The sequence below is a fragment of the Peromyscus leucopus genome, chromosome 2 (assembly GCF_004664715.2).
Source record: "Peromyscus leucopus breed LL Stock chromosome 2, UCI_PerLeu_2.1, whole genome shotgun sequence".
NCBI classification, from domain to species: Eukaryota; Metazoa; Chordata; class Mammalia; order Rodentia; family Cricetidae; genus Peromyscus; species Peromyscus leucopus.
In genome coordinates, this window is record NC_051064.1 from 71,693,595 (window position 1) to 71,710,123 (window position 16,529).

Consider the following 16,529-nt stretch of genomic DNA (forward strand, 5'->3'; position numbering starts at 1 on the left):
CTGTGAGACAACAGTAAGAGACACTGAAATACTATAGAACAATGGTTCTCAACCTTCCTAATGCTGCGACCCTTTAACACAGTTCCTCATGTTGTGGTGACCCCCAACCATAAAATTACTTCAATGCTACTTCATAACTGTAAGTTTGCTATTATGAATCATAATGTAAGTATCTGATATGCCCGATATCTGATATGTAAAGAATCTAGCATATTCCTTAAAATAGCACTCACTGTATTGTGCCATCTGCCTATGGCTGCAATTCAGATGCCCAGTGTGCTGGTGTTTTGTTGTTTTTGTTTGTTTGTTGTCTACTTGGCCCAAGCTAGAGTCAGCTCGAAAGAGGACCCCCAGTTGAGAAAATGCCTTCATCAGATTGGCCTGTGGGCAAGTCTGTAGGGCATTTCCTTGATTAATGGTTGACCTGGGAAGGTCCAACCCACTCTCTGAGCAGTGCCACCCCTCAGCAAGTGGTCCCGGGTTGTGTAAGAAGGCAGGCTAGCAAACCTTGGAAAGCAAGGAGTAAGCCTCACTCCTCCATGGTCTCTGCTTCACTCAGTCCCTGCCTTGAGTGCCTGCACGACTTCCCTTTCCAACAGACTAAGCTGTAAAAGGAAATAAACCCTTTTCTCCCCAAGCTGCCGTTGGCCATGATCGCTTACCTTTGTAGTAGAAAGCGACTAGAACACCCAGGAACAAGATGATGGCCTTCTTATTATTACAACAAACTATTTGCTTAAGGAATTTCCTCCTTTTAGCCCTATAAATTTGTTCCCAGTTACAGAAAGTGTAGCTATTACTGGATAATTTCTACTGGTGCCTTCTACTATGCAACTTGCTTGCATCCTGAGTATCTAAATGATAATTATCAGATAATACAACTTTACGATCACCAAAATTCAAATTTCATATTATATTGCACACCTCAAAATATTCATTTGAGTCCTGGCTTAGATACCCAAACTGATATGAAATTAGAAGCAATGGAAAAGGTCATAGAAAATGCATCGTAGTGAGAGCCCTGCTAAGGCCAGGGTGCAAAGCTGGCTGTTACCTTCCCTTAGACATGCACATTTCCCCCCTTCCTTGAGTCATTTCTTATGTTTTCCCTGTGTTGCACTTCAGGGATTATTTTACCCAAGTGTATATATTTCCCCCCATCTCCACTTATGTCTCCCAGGGGCTTTTGCATTTAAACAGAAAGCATTTGGAAGACTGAAGCCCATTCAGAAACAGAGAAATAGCTTTCTACGCAAACGCTTCCGCAAAAGGCGAGATGTTTCATTAAAATACATTTCCTCATTTCCTCGGTGTGTCCACCTGATGGAATAAAACATTGGCTTGTATTCCCCTCACAAAAGAGACAGTCATCCTGTTCTCCTGACTTGGGGGCGACCCTGCTTTTCCCTCGCTGCCCATCAGTTGGCGCCTTTTGCCTTCCCCCACAACCCCCACCACCGATCCAGCTTTGGGGGCTGCAGTCGCTCCACAGCTCGCAGGTCACATGTCCTGGCAGAACGAGGGGAGCCCTGCGCGGGAGCGGCTACGGGAGTAGGCGAGGCTTCCGCTGCTCCAGCCCGGCGGGGTTCTGCGAAGGCGCCTCCTCTGAGATCGGCCAGCCTGGGCTACAGCGGCGGCCGCGACGGCGGCCTTGGTAAGCCAGGACACAGCTGACTGCCTCCTCCACGGGGTAGGTTTCCTGCCAGGCGACGCGCGCCAGCGAGGGGACCCGATGTAGGAACGGTGCCCAGGAGGCCCGCGTCCCCCGCCGTGCGCTCCGCAGGCTGGCTCGGCCGCGGCCCCGCCCTCGGTGCGTCTGCGGCACAGGGCGGGGGCGGTCGCCCGCCAGGCCGGGCTGTCACCAGGCCGAGGGATGCAGCCACCGAGCCCTGCAGAGTCGGGCCGCGCGGGTAGCCGGAGCGCTGCCGCCTAATGGCCGCCCGGGAGCGGGGGCCCCTCTGCGCGTCCTCGGTGGGGCGCGTCCTTCCGCGAAGGTGACCCGAGGAAGGCGCCCCTCCCCGCTCCCGGAAACGCCCGCGCTTGGAACGCCGCTGGGATGGATTCGGGCAGTCTCGGCCTGCAGGTGGGGAAACTGAGGCCGGAGGGCAGCGGGGACACCCCAAGGTCAGCGGCAACCCTTAGATGCCAGGCTTCGGGTTCTCTTTTAATATTCTTCTCCTCGGAAGTGATAGTTAAGATGGATGGGTGTGTCTCGGTCCTCGCGCTGGCTCTCATGCCCAGGCGTTGCCCGTGCCGCACTGCGCTCGGGGAGGTGTCCTGGGGCCTGAACCCGCGCGGGTCGCTGTGACCTGGCATCTCCGCTTGGCCCTTGCTCTCTCCCTTCGGGACCACAGCGCAGTTTCTGTGATGATCTCACTATGAGGACTATCAGCAAAATCTGCAGGTGTGTGAGCCCCGGAGTGCAAGGCTCTGTTTCCCCAAGAGAAATAACATGAGAATGGTATTAACATGAGAATCAGAAAAGGGGGTGGTGGTGATAATCATGAAGCAAAAAAGAAAAAAATAGCAAAATAAAACTACATCTTCTAGATTGATGAGATTCTGTTTATTTTTAATTTTGTTTACATTTGAAGTTTTATATTAATAATGTAGAATAATGGTGTGTAGTTTTAATTTGCTTTACCTATAAGAATCAATACTTAATCCCCAATGTATTAGTCTTTTGCATGGATGGAATATTAATTCTTTTCCACATATTTTAATTGGAGTACATTTATTGTAGTTTTCCTAGTCATAATTCGAAGCACTCTTTAAAATACTTCCATCAATTTTTAAAAAATTACGATGGTAGTTATCTGACTATGAATTTGTCAAAACTTTGAAATGTACAATTAAATGGTGCATTCTGTTGTAGTAAAGTGTGCCTCAATAAAGTTGCTTTTTAGACAAGATTGGGGGCATTCAGGGTGGTATAACTGTAAACCAAAGTTGTTTTTTTAAAGCCAGGAGAATTATGCTGGGTCGTGAGAAAAAAGGTATGGCTAATTAGATAATAAAACATGTTATAAAGTCTCAGTAATTAAAGTAACAGAGCCATGGCACCAAAATACATAAAAATGCCAACAGCTGGGCATGGTGGCACAGGTTTGCAATCCCAGTACTAGGAAGTTTGAGGATCTCCAGTTTCAGTCCAGTCTGGGCTTCATAGGAAGACCCTGTCTCAACATATTATAAGCTCAAGAATTGTATCAGTATTAATATCAAAACGCAAACTACAAAAATGTCAACAAAAACCAAAAAAAAAAAAAAACCCTCGAACATACAAATAAAAGAGAATCTAGTATGCCATAAATGTAACAATTTCAGTTAGGGATTGAAAAAGGACTTAGGTTCCCTTGCTGCCCTGCTCAATGTCCATGTGCCTGGCACAAGACTTCGTGTTGAGTCCGCTGCTGAGTACAGGCCATTGATGTCATAGATGTCCATGGCAGGCGTGCAGAAAGCCAGCAGGGAACCTCCTTCTCTCATGTCTCTCATCTCACTTTCATTAAACTATATTCCCTATTTTAAAACAAAATGGTCACATATGTTCACTCTCTTCAACATAATTGTCCTTCCCTTTCCATTTATCACCCCCCACCTCACACTTCTATAACAAACAGAATTTAAGTGAAAAATTCTTACTGATTTTAGGTAGCATAGCTCATCATTTCTGCCAGGTGTTTTCCTTGAAGGAGAGTTGCTGTCCCTTTTCTTAGGGGATGCCCTGGTGTTAGCATCTAAGATTGCACCAATCTACAAGCAAATGTGCATTTGCTGAACTGTATTGCTTCTTCCTGGAGAATTGAATTGAGATTGTTATCAGGGTTAGTGGTGGAAAAAGGACCATCTTTCCAGTAGAAAAGTGTTTTTTTTTTTTTAAATGCTTTTATTAGTGACTTTTAAAATACCCTTTAGTATAACGTTTTGTGTATGATCTGCCTATTTCTTCAAACTATTCATAGGTATTCCATCTTTATTCTAATTATATTTCTTTTTCATTTTGCCTGAGTTTTTTAAAATGCCAGGAATTAAGTAAGCTTCATTGGTGAAGTGAAAGCATTTATTTTATGTATTTTATAAATATGTAGTATGTACATCTCTTTAGAGGTAACCAGTGGTGCCATTTATACACACACACACACACACACACACACACACACACACACACCATGTATTATTTTACGTTGTAACCTACTATATCCTAAAAGGTTTTTTTGGCCATTTTTTTTTGTGTGTGTGGTGATATATTGTGTATAAACTTGGCTGAGGGTCAGAGGACAGAGTCACCCACTAGATTAGACATAGAGGTCAGGCAGGGGTGGCACACACCCTTAATCCTATCACTAGGGAGGCAGAGATCAGTCTGGATCTGTGAGTTTAAGGCCACACTAGAAACAGAGCTAGGCAGTGGTGGCACACACCTTTAATCCCAGTACTGGGAAACACACACGCCTTTAATCCCCAGAAGTGATGTCTGGCAGAGAAAGGTATATAAGGCATGAGAGAACAGAAACTCACTCTCTTTAGGCTGAAGATTTTGAAGAGGTAAGAACTAGTGGCTGGCTGTTCTACTTCTCTGATCTTTCAGCTTTCACTCTGATACCTGGCTCTGGGTTTTCTATTAAAAGACCATCTAAGAATCGAACAATTTTTGATGGTTTTTCAGGGCCCAGAAGCAGTAGTAGATATTGGGTGAAAGCAGAGATCCTGGGTTTACTTTTCACTACCCCATTCCAGAATCTTTGTTAACTACTGCAGGTTTACTGTGCCTTAGCTTGTCCAGCTACAAAGTGGACTTAATAATTATCATAGACTTTTTATGCAGATCCACTCAATGCTTAAAAGAGTGCCTGGCACATAAGTGCTGGGCAGAGTTAGAAACAAGTTGTTCTCTGCTCTGTGTGTGATTGGACTCTATACTACTCCCAATTTTACAGCAGAGGATTATGGGGCCATGGAGACCCAAAGACTTAATGGGATCTTTCACTTGCTCAACAGTCATTAAATCTCTTCTCTGCATGGCGTACTATGCTGGGCCTGGGAGGCATATCAAAGTTAAATTACACTGAAGCCAGTAAGAAGGGACTTAGAGGCCCATTGAGTAAAGGGTTATGGGTCAAGCCATGGAAGGCATCAGGCATCGTGGACAGTACGTGGGCTTCGAATTTCCTGCTTACAATTTGCTAGAATCTGTTTTCCATCAAAATGGGAATAATTGTACTGCTATTTGAAAGCTGCTCGTCTGGTCTAAAGAAATGGATTCAAGGGTCTAGCACACGCTGGAATACGTAGTGAGGATTGAACAAATACCTATAAGTAGATACTCTACTCTGTATCTCAGGGTCCACATCTGTGGATTAAACTCACTGTAGATTGAAAATATTTCAAAAAACTGAACATGTGTGTATTTATTTTTACTGTCATTATTCCCTAAGCAGTACAACGTAGCTACTATTTACAAAGCCTTCTGATAGGTATTAGAGATAATTTAAAGTATTTAAGAAATGCATAACTTGCATAGAAAGACTGACATTTTATATAAAGAATTTGAGTGGCCTCAGATTTTGGTATTGGTGTCCTGAGGAGTGGGGAGTCCTGTAGCTAGAGTTTTCCTGGTCCTGCCTGGCCCACAATCAGGACAAATCTCTCTCACTAGCGTCCCCCAAGTCAACACACAGAGACTTATATTACTTATAAACTGTATGGCCGTGGCAAGCTTCTTGCTATCTGTTCTTTTATCTTAAATTAACCCATTTCTATTAATCTATACCTTGCCACGTGGCTCATGGCTCACCGGTATCTTACATCATGCTTCTCACAGTGGCTGGCAGCGTCTGCTTCTCAGCCTTCTTCCACCCAGCCTTCTCCTCTCTCCTTGTCCCACCTACACTATCCTTCCTGCCTGGCTACTGGCCAATCAGCGCTTTATTTATCAACCATAGCATACAGGACATCCCACAGCAGAGTCCTAGAATTAATCCACCTTGGATACCAAGGTAGAAAGTGACAAATAATTACTCTGGGGAAAATTAATGTAAATGGTCTTAATATGTGTAAGGAAAATGCACTTAGATCTGGATGGGGAAATCAGGTTGACTTTTAGAGGAGATGTGTACCTCTTGATCTGATTTTTCATGGTTGAGTTGGTGTGTATAAAAAGGGTGCTGTTGGAAAGGTTATTAGAGCTGAATTCTGAGGGATCTTCGCAAAGCATTTGGACTTTCTTCTGCAGACACAGGGGAATCATTATTGACCAGTTTTATAGAAGAGAGTGCTATTCTGACCCATGCTTCAGAGGATCAGATGGTAATGGAAACTGTTCCCATTGTTTGCAGCATCCCATCCCATGCCTGACAGGCAGCCTCTTTTCGTCTAAACAATGTCTCCATGGTGACATATTTAAGTTGTTGTTGTTTTTTTAAGTTAGAATACATATCATGGGTCCATTATGGAATTTTCATAATGCTTTGTTCCTGTTTGTCTCCTAGACTCCATCACCTACCCTTCTCCCCTCTGGCTGCTCTCCTTCCTGTCCCCAGTAACCCCTCTCTTTTCATGTGACTTATTCCATTACCCTCTTTTTCCTCTTCCCCCTAAGATCTCTCTCCTCTTGAGGTCCTTTTTCTAGTTTTATAATTTATTCCCCATATAAACACACACACACACACACACACACACACACACACACACACACACACACACCCTACTGAAGTATAGGATCTGTATACAAGAGAAAACATGGCATTTGTCTGAGTCTGGCATATTTTGCTTAATGTAATGATTTCCAGTTCAGCCTACTTTCCTGACAAATGTCATTATTTCACTTTTCCTTATGACTGAAAAAAATTCTATTGTGTTACATGTACCACATATTCTTTAGACAGGTAACTCACTATTTTTAAGTATATTTACCACATGGTTGGACATGTAGTTTGCTTCTGTTTCCTGCCTGTTGTGAATACTGTGACGATGAGTATAGATGTACAAGTATCTCTGTGGCGTCCTTTGGGTTTGTACTCAGGAGTGATACAGCTAAGTCATATGGTAGCGCACTCTCTCTCTCTCTCTCTCTCTCTCTCTCTCTCTTCTCTCTCTCTCTCTCTCTGTGTGTGTGTGTGTGTGTGTTTGAAGAAACCTCCATACTGCTTTCCATCATGGCTGCATCAGCTCACCCCTCCCCACCACCACCCCGCTCCCCCCCCCCCCCCCGTAGATAATGGTTCCTCTTTCTCCACGTCCTTGCCAGCACTGTTGTCCTTTTTTCTTGATGTTAGCCATTCTGACTAGAGTGTAATAGAATCTCTAAGTAGTCTTTTCAAGATTATATGAGTATGACTGTTTTGCCTACATGTGTGCACGGTGTACATGCCTGATGCCCGCAGAAGCCAGTAGGGTATCACACCCCTCCCCAATTCTGAAGTTATGGATGGTTTTAACAAGTTGTAATATGAATTCTGAGAAACGAACCTGTGTCCTCTGTAAAAGCAGCAAGTGCTTTTTAACCCTGGAGCCATCTCCACCATTCTTAAAATAGTTTTAATTTGCATTTTTCTAATGGCTAAGGATATTGAGTGGTTATATATATATTAGCCATTTTTATTTCTTCTTTGAGAACTGTCTGTTCAATTTATTGGCCCATTGATATTTTAATTTTTTATTTTTGAGACTATAATTACAGCATTTTCCCTTCCCTTTCCTTCCTCCAAACCTTACCATATACTCTTTCTTGCTCTCTTTCAAATTCATGGCCTCCTTTTCATTAATTGCTGTTACATGCAAATATAAGTCTCTATATGTAGACATATATGTTCCTAAGTATAGCCTGATCAGTCTATATAACGTTACTTGTCTCTATGTTTTCAGGGCTGATATTGATATCCAGTAATCAATATCCACTTGATATTGGATAACCAATTGGTGTGTTCTTCCCTGGGGAAGACTGTTTCTCTTGCTGTTGGCATTCCTTAGTTGCCTGTCGTTGTTTCTGTAGGCTTGACACCTCAAGGACTTTCCCCTGACTATGAGGGCATGTCTGTTGTTGTCTTTGTTCAGCTCATGGTTAAGCAGTCATGTTGGTGAGACATTATGGCTGTAACTTCTGATGCAGCTTGGAAACACAGTCTCACAGCTAGGTTCTGGATTATCTGGCTCTTAAATTTTTTCTGGCCCCTCTTGTACGGTATTCCCTGAGCCTTAGGTGTGGGATTTGTTTTGTAGATGTATTCATTGGGACTGGACTTTGCATTTTGATTGGCTGTGGTTTTTTATAACGGTGTCCTTCTGTTACAAAGAGAAGTCTTCTTGATGAGGGGTGAGGACTAGACTTTTGTGTGGGTGTGAGGATGAACATTTAGCATATAGCTACCTATTATGTTGACTTAGTAAATTGGTGCTTACAGGGTCTTACCCGGTATCTGTGACTTCACTGGTTATTTTACCCGCCTTCTTCTATAATTTATCTCCCTCCCTAAATAGAGCCCCTCTTTTTCCTATTTACCCAGCTAGACAATTTGTGCCTTGCTATTAACCTCTTTATTGTTCCTCTAACTCCATACCCCAGCTATGATCCCTTTTTATTTTCTTGGTTTCTGCAGAAACTAATATGCACTCACATCTGAAGATTTGGAGCTAGGAATCTCCAATAAGAGAGAAAATAATTTATTTGTCTTTCTGAGTCTAGGTTATCTCACTCAGTATTATCTTTTCTTGTTCCATCCATCCATTCATTTACCTGCAGAGTTCATGATTTCATTTTTATTTACAGCTAAATAGTATCCATAGTGTGTACTACATTTTCATTATCTGTTGATTAAAGAACATTTAGGTTTTTTTTTTTCTTTCTATTTCCTAGCTATTGTGAATAGCAGAATGAACATGATGTATAGTCCTTTGGGCACATACCAAGGAGTGGTGTAACTGATCATATAGTAGATTCATTTTTAGCTTTCAGTGTTCCCCACACAGATTTCCATAGAGGCCGTAGCAGCTTGCAACCCCACCAGCAATGCACGAGGGTTCCCTTTTCCCCACACCTGCGCCAGCATTTGTTGTTGGTTGTTTTGTCGATCGTTATTTTGGTGGAGTAAGAGGAAATCTAAAAATTGTTTTGATTTGCAGTTCCCTAATTGCTATGGATGAAGAACGTTTTTTGAGATATTATCTAGCCATTTTTTCCCTTCTTTTGAGAACTCTCTGTTCAGGTCCCAGGACCTGGAATTGGGAAGGGCCTGGAAGGAGGAGAGAAGTCAGAACCTGTGAAGCACTTAGACTCTGGTGCCTGGGAAAGTGGTGATGTCTTTCATGAAGGAAGGTAGACTTGCGAAAAATAGACAGTTTCCAAGTACATACTTCCTGATACATCGTGTGGTGGTGTTCTGCCCCTCAGATCTCCGTGGCTCCTTCTGTTTAATTTTTACAAGATACACTAAAACATAGTTTCTCCTACCACTTTATGTACTTATTCAGACAACTCCTAATTCATGCTTCTTTCTCGGTGTCTTTGTCCTTTATTGTTTTCCAAGTCCTGTACCCTAGAAGTGGTAACAGGTGGAATCCAGTGTAGGGAATGATGGTACTTAAGGTACAACACTTGCAAGACATAAGTAAGAACTTCCCTCTGTGAAACTGAAACAATTGTTAGCAAGCTGAGTCAGACAAACCCGTCTGACTACAACGTTAATGGAGTATGGGCCTGGGCAGGTAATCTATGGGTGACTATGGACTTCTGGGAAAGAAGTACCAGAGTAATTATCTAGATACAACCTTCCTTTCATCTGCTTCTGCTTACATAAACATGGATCATCTCTGCCTGCATTCATAGGTTGGGAGAGGAAAATCCCATCCCTCAAATCATGAATGAAAAAATGCTATATATTTTAGTTCAGTTCCTCGAGGTCATTTATCTGGAAATTATATCTGAGGGACAGAACACCACCACACGATGTATCAGGAAGTATGTACTTGGAAACTGTCTATTTTTCGCAAGTCTACCTTCCTTCATGAAAGACATCATCACTTTCCCAAGCACCAGAGTCTAAGTGCTTCACAGGTTCTGACTTCTCTCCTCCTTCCAGGCCCTTCCCAATTCCAGGTCCTGGGACCTGAACAGAGAGTTCTCAAAAGAAGGAAATTTATCTGGAAAGTACAATAAAAAGTGGGTGTTGGTGGATCCGTCACCCTACCATGCCCCCCAAAACAACCAGAACATACTATTTAATGCCTACATAACTCATGGATTTTTGCCAAGCCACCCATCTAATCATCAAATGAGGAGTGTAATTCCGTTTTTTTTTTTTTTTTTTTTTTTTTTTTTTTTTTATGGCCCGCAATGAGTGTGCTAATTTGTCATATTCAAATTTTCAACAGTATTTTCTTCTTCTCCTGGAGGGAATGATCTGTATCTCCTTGACCATTGACTTCAGGCTTTTCATGCCCTCCTTCTGCTTCAGGCTTTCAGTAGCCTCTTTCTGTTTCTGTGCATGCTCTGTTGAATTGGGGGAGGAATTATGTAACTTGGCCCATGTGCATGATGCAGTAGCTCTGAGAGCTACTTTCTGGCTTTCCATTTCTCTTACTCTAACAAAACCAACAAGGTTAACGAAAAGGGGGCAGTTTTTTCTGTCCATTCTAGAGTGTGCACAAGAAACAGAGGTTCAGTTAACCTTTATAGGCAAGGAACAAGAGCGGAAACTGAAGCTTAGTGCTTAGAAAAGAGGCCTCTTTCCCCCTCCTTCTCTCCCCTCCTCTCGCCTCTCCTCTTCCCTTCCCCTCTCTGTGTCTGTCTCTCTGTCTCTTTCTCACTTCCCCTCCCTCTCTTCCTCACTTCCCCTCCCTCTTACTTCATATAAAAAAACATTCGAAGTAATTCAAAGTACCCTAGAATTAGAATCTGCTCATGTCGAGCTTAATAGTAACATAGTTGACATGTGCTACCATGTGGTTTTTTAGTTCTTCTCTGGCATATTCTTACTTGTAGTCATATATACCTGAAATATTTGTTGCCCCACATATGAAAACAGAAATATCCAAAACCTTAGTTCTTCCAAACCACTGAACTTTGGGGATCATTTCGGAAGCCTTTTCTTACTCTAGTTCACCATGTTTGTGGGACATAGCTTATGCGCTGTGAGGATTTGGGACTTTCTCAGAGCAGCTAGATCCTTTCTTTTCTTCTGAGAGGCTGGAAATCAGCCTGCAGCTCTTTGTTTCTGCTTATCAGCTTCCCCCTTCCCTTGCTCTGCAGAAGAGTGAGTTTCCTTCCCCACTTGCTGTGACCAGTGGATGGGATGAGTGGATTTGGTCTGTGTGCGGCACACAAGCAAGGATGCAAATTTGACTCAGCTTCTACCTGACCTAAGACCACAGCCCTGGTAGCCATTTCCTCTGTACTTTGATCCATTAGGAGAAACACATTGCTGCCTGCTTCTAATCTGTCTTCCGTAGCTGAATCCAGCAGGATCACCACTGTCAATAGACCTATGTGCAAGAGTGCTAGGTCATTATCATAAATCATAAAGATTTGTGGCTCTTTGTCACCTGAGTGGGAGCTGATCATTGTAAGCAGAGACTCTGGGCACTGCCAAATGAGTCCCGTTCCTTCCCTGATCATCTATAGAACTTCAGCCTACCAGCCATATTTTTTTAAGTAACAGACTATGAGATGTTTGTGGTTTTATCTCCTACAGTGGAGAAAGTTCCTGGGAGTAAAGGTCCTCTTTATGTTGACACAGGCACTCCCATTTCTGTCCCATCTACCATATCATTGTAAGCCAAAGCATTTATTGTGTACCTGGCATTTTCCAAGCTGACTTGGAAATTATCTTGTGGACTTTGTCTGTAATCCCTTCCTCTAGCTCCTCTGAGTAATAACCAAGGCAGGAAGAATAGTGGCAGCAGGAAGCCACCGGAATGGCCCTGTTCCCAAGAGCTACTACACTAGAGGCATGAAATTGCCCCAGGTCCAATGTTGGGTGTCCAGTGGTGGTGATGAGGAACTAATGAGGCCAGGCGACATACAAGTCTATGATATACTAACTTGTGGACTTAGACAGATCAGAGGGAGAAAGAACCAGTCTATAATATATTGATGCTCACACACCAGCAAGCCTTGTGTCCTGTGCTGCCCAAAGCTCCTTGCTTCTTTTCCTCTGGCTGTTCTCCAGCTTTCTTGACAGAATAGTTTGACTCACATCTGGGTTCCCAGGACCATTGTCTCTTATTGCAGACGTGTCTCTACTTTCTTAAAATGTGTCATAGCATGTAGAGAGATGTTTGGTGTGCTGCATGACTAAGGAAGGCAGGTGAGAATAACTACTCTAAAAAACAAGCCCCCAGTCATTCCTGGGTGACACAATGCTCTATATGTAGCTCACAACACTAACCAATGTGGGTGTCAGGAGGGGAGAGGTGAACAGTTGGGGCAGACCCTCTTCTAGATCCATAGAGACTCTTCATTCAGCTCACATCTTACTGGCAGCTCTAGTCATATGACTCCACCAGGAAGAAGGCATGCCAGGAAATGAAGTTCATTGTGACTGCTAAAGGTAGAGTGCAGGTATGGGAATGTTGGCAAACAGAACAACTGCAACCTCATGAGACACAGAGAGCCCTCCATCATTCACAAGCTGGACCATTTTCTTCTAAGTGACTACAAACTATCATGCTTCTAAGGCAAGAGTATACTTTTGATGCTATAGCTATCACTTAGTCTTACATTAAGCCTACTTACTTTTATTATACTAGCTTCATGTCTTTAATTTTGTTGTTTGGTGTGAATCTGTTTTCTATCAGAACATTAGAATTTCTTGCTTCTCAAATATTCCTGGAATATGAGCATCCATTGTATTTTTTTAGTGTGTGTATGTGTGTGTGTGTGCACACACCCACGCCCACGTGGGCAGTTTGTACAGGTGCATGTGGACGTGTGTGCATGTGGAGGCTAAGAGCATTTCTCAGACAAGTCTACCATTTTTTCTTTTTTTGATGTGTGTATGTGTGTTTGCATGTTCATGTATATGAATGTGCCAGAGTGAGTTGCACAAATCAGAAGACAAACCTTCAGTAGTGGTCCTTCCCTTCCACCTTAAACAAGCTGTCTATACCAGACTTGCTGGCTCTAAAGAATTCTGTTTGTGCCTCCCATCTCCCTATAGGAACACTGGCGTTATAAGCGCATGCTGGCTGCCTCAGCTAGCTTTTATGTGGGATCTGGGGATTTGAACTCATGTTCTTATGCTTACACAGCAGGCACTTTTCCCACTGAGCCGTCTTTCCAGCCTCTAACTTTGTTTTTATGCTAGGGTCTCTACGCTGGCAGAGAGTTTAACTGGCAGGCCAAGCTGGCTAGCCGGTGAGTACAGGGATCTCTCTGCTGGTCTCTACCGCCCCAGTGGTGGGATTGGAAGGGTGGTCCTTCCACATACAGTTTTGGGGAGGGGCTGGTTTTAGGGTTCAAACTCGGGTCCTCGGTTTGCATAGCAAGTGCTTTACTGACTTACCCGTCTCTCCAGCTCCATGAGGCATATTTTAATGACATTTTATTGTGTTCAGTTTTCCTCTGTAACATGGTTTAATATCCCTAGTAAACCCATGAGACAGTGATTATTTCTATTTGAGAGCTGAGGGATAATCCAGGATCTAGAGAGGCAAAGTGACTTCCCACCACTTGAATAGCAGATCTGGGGTTCACACTTCATACCTGTGCTCTGAGCAGTTGTGTCCCAAGACCTTCCTTCCTGGATCAAGCTGTCCCTTCCTCTGCTCACCCTACCTGCCTCACTGAAAAGCCCCTTGTAGATTCTCCAGTCAGATGTTTCCTTCCCCTCTCCAAGTCTATAGTTTGCTTGTATAAGAAAGATGCTTTCTTTCAAGTATAGTCTTATATATAAATTAGGAGGGCAATCAGAATTAAGTGATTAGATTAGATGAATTTAGAGAAATCAAAGATGGTGCTAAATAACAAGAACTGCCAAGTATTCTTTTTTCATTGGATATGAAAGAAAGGTTTTCAGAAATTACACCATCAAGTACTATACATTAATGCTTCAGCCTCCTCTAACTATGTGTATTTCTTCTGTGTCAAGCTTTGTTTCTTGTGTGCCTATGTTAACACCCATGTCTTTGTAGCTAGTGAATGGAGATAATTTTACCAACTGCTAGTGATTTCATGACACACTGTGATTCTAACATCACATCTTTAGGCAGGGAGAATTGGTTGAATACCCAGAGTATGTCTGATCATAAACAGTGAGAACATCTCAAGGCTCACTGACAGACACAACTCAAGAAAACAGTCACTGTAGAAAATTCTTTCAAGTCTCCAGCAGCTAACAACCTTAAACTAGAATTTCTGATTTGATGTGTGCTTGGGGGGCGGCGGAGGGGGTGCTGGGATTTTTTTAAAGTTTTGTTTTCTGATTCTGACTTTCTCTATTTAGGTTTGACTTAATGATTCTGCCTGAGGTCCAGGATGCTTTGTTCTTGGGACCAGACGTGACCAAAAGTTGACCTCATGACCACGTCAACCTCTCAAGCTGCCATGCTTCTCCGGAGGCTTCGGCGACTCTCCTGGGGCAGCACTGCTGTCCAGCTCTTCATCCTAACTGTGGTGACATTTGGCTTGCTGGCCCCCCTGGCCTGCCACCGGCTCCTGCACTCATACTTCTATCTACGCCATTGGCATCTGAACCAGATGAGCCAGGAGTTCCTGCAGCAAAGCTTGAAGGAGGGAGAGGCTGCCCTTCACTACTTTGAAGAGCTGCCCTCTGCCAATGGTTCAGTGCCCATCGTGTGGCAGGCCACCCCCCGCCCCTGGCTGGTGATCACCATTATCACTGTGGATAGGCAGCCTGGCTTCCACTATGTCTTACAGGTAGTGTCCCAGTTCCATCGGCTTCTGCAGCAGTGCGGCCCCCAGTGTGAGGGGCACCAGCTCTTCCTGTGCAATGTGGAACGGAGTGTGAGCCATTTTGACGCAAAGCTGCTCTCTAAGTATGTCCCTGTGGCCAACCGCTACGAGGGCACCGAAGATGATTATGGTGACGACCCTTCGACTAACTCGTTTGAGAAAGAGAAGCAAGACTATGTCTATTGCCTGGAGTCATCGCTGCAGACCTACAATCCAGACTATGTCCTGATGGTAGAGGATGATGCCATTCCAGAGGAACAGATCTTCCCAGTATTGGAGCACCTTCTGCGGGCTCGCTTCTCCGAGCCACACCTCCAAGATGCCCTGTATCTAAAGCTCTATCACCCCGAGAGGCTACAGCACTACATCAACCCAGAGCCCATGCGGATCCTAGAGTGGGTTGGCGTGGGCATGCTGCTGGGGCCTGTGCTAACCTGGATATACATGAAGTTTGCCTGCCGCCCAGGCTTCAGTTGGCCTGTCATGCTGTTCTTCTCTCTGTACAGCATGGGGCTGGTGGAACTGGTGGGCCGCCACTATTTCCTGGAACTGCGACGCCTGAGTCCCTCCTTGTACAGCGTGGTTCCTGCCTCTGAGTGTTGCACCCCAGCCATGCTCTTCCCTGCCCCTGCAGCCCGCAGGACCCTCACCTACCTGTCCCAGGTGTACTGCCACAAGGGCTTTGGCAAGGACATGGCACTGTACTCTCTGTTGAGAGCCAAGGGGGAGCGGGCCTATGTGGTGGAGCCCAACCTTGTGAAACACATTGGGCTCTTCTCCAGCCTCCGGTACAATTTTCATCCCAGTCTACTCTAGGAGTGCCAAGAAATGCCTTTCTGCAATTGGCTATTTCCTGGAGAGGCACAGTGAACTCTTTATTTAGACATGGTTGCTTGCAGATATTCCGTTGTTTAATGTCTCTAGGTAATAAACATACTGGGACAGTGGAGGAATGCATCTGAGTCAAGAGCCTTGACTAGTAATCGTCCAGCAAGAGTAGCAGTTTGCCACAGGTCTGGATCTCTGTCCCTCCACACAGCCACACTGCCTCATGCAGTCTGTCCCACTCAATAAGGATGAATGTCAGTGACAGTTGCCTTCTCCCATTGACTGTAAGCTCTGCCTCGTGTCAGAGCTTGTGACTGCCAAAAATCTTGTGCACAGTGGTGTAAGACTTGAGTTAGGATTTTAAGGGTAGAGTATGGTAAGCAGTCAAATGTTTTTGAATGGATTCCTTTCTCAGAGGTATGAGAATGGATGCCTGCTTAGATTATATGCCCAAAGAGGCAGGGCCGTGTTGACATATTCTATTTGTTTTCCTCAACCTGGTGTAATAAACATGTAAAAGTTGTGCTGCGCTAGTTGTCTCTAAGGCAGTGATTTGGCTCTTCTGTGATACGATGACTTCTTTCCCCGTATACCTGTAATATACTCGGAGCCAATGCTGTTGGTGAGAACTTTAAGCCACAGCAAAGTCTGGAATCACTTTCTGAATTACCCAAGTCCAGTTGCTTCAGTTCAACACTAAGTTAATGTTGAACATTTCTGTCATAGTCTGATTCCTTGGCTGGGGGACATTTCAGAAGGCTAGAGCAGAGTGACCTTTACTGGCAGCGTAGCC

The 16,529-nt window shown here is 44.1% G+C and overlaps 1 protein-coding gene across 4 annotated transcripts; it reads left to right on the plus strand.

Moving 5' to 3' along the window:
- The first annotated feature begins 972 nt into the window (after positions 1-972).
- Positions 973-16,269, plus strand: Pgap4 (post-GPI attachment to proteins GalNAc transferase 4). Of its 4 annotated transcripts, none has more exons than XM_028882747.2 (2): positions 973-1,690; positions 14,439-16,269. In XM_028882747.2, the coding sequence occupies exon 2, from the start codon at positions 14,513-14,515 to the stop codon at positions 15,722-15,724; it is 1,212 nt and encodes a 403-aa protein (XP_028738580.1). In that variant the 5' UTR covers positions 973-1,690; positions 14,439-14,512; the 3' UTR covers positions 15,725-16,269. The 4 variants fall into 4 exon arrangements, with proteins under 4 accessions (XP_028738580.1, XP_028738582.1, XP_028738579.1 ...); XM_028882749.2 differs by having other exon boundaries at positions 973-1,654; XM_028882746.2 differs by lacking the exon at positions 973-1,690 and adding an exon at positions 1,802-2,083.
- The last annotated feature ends 260 nt before the right edge of the window (positions 16,270-16,529 follow it).

Coding starts and splice junctions, on each gene's coding strand:
- Pgap4 (XM_028882747.2), top strand. CDS start 14,513: ATGACCACGTCAACCTCTCAAGCTGCCATGCTTCTCCGGAGGCTTCGG.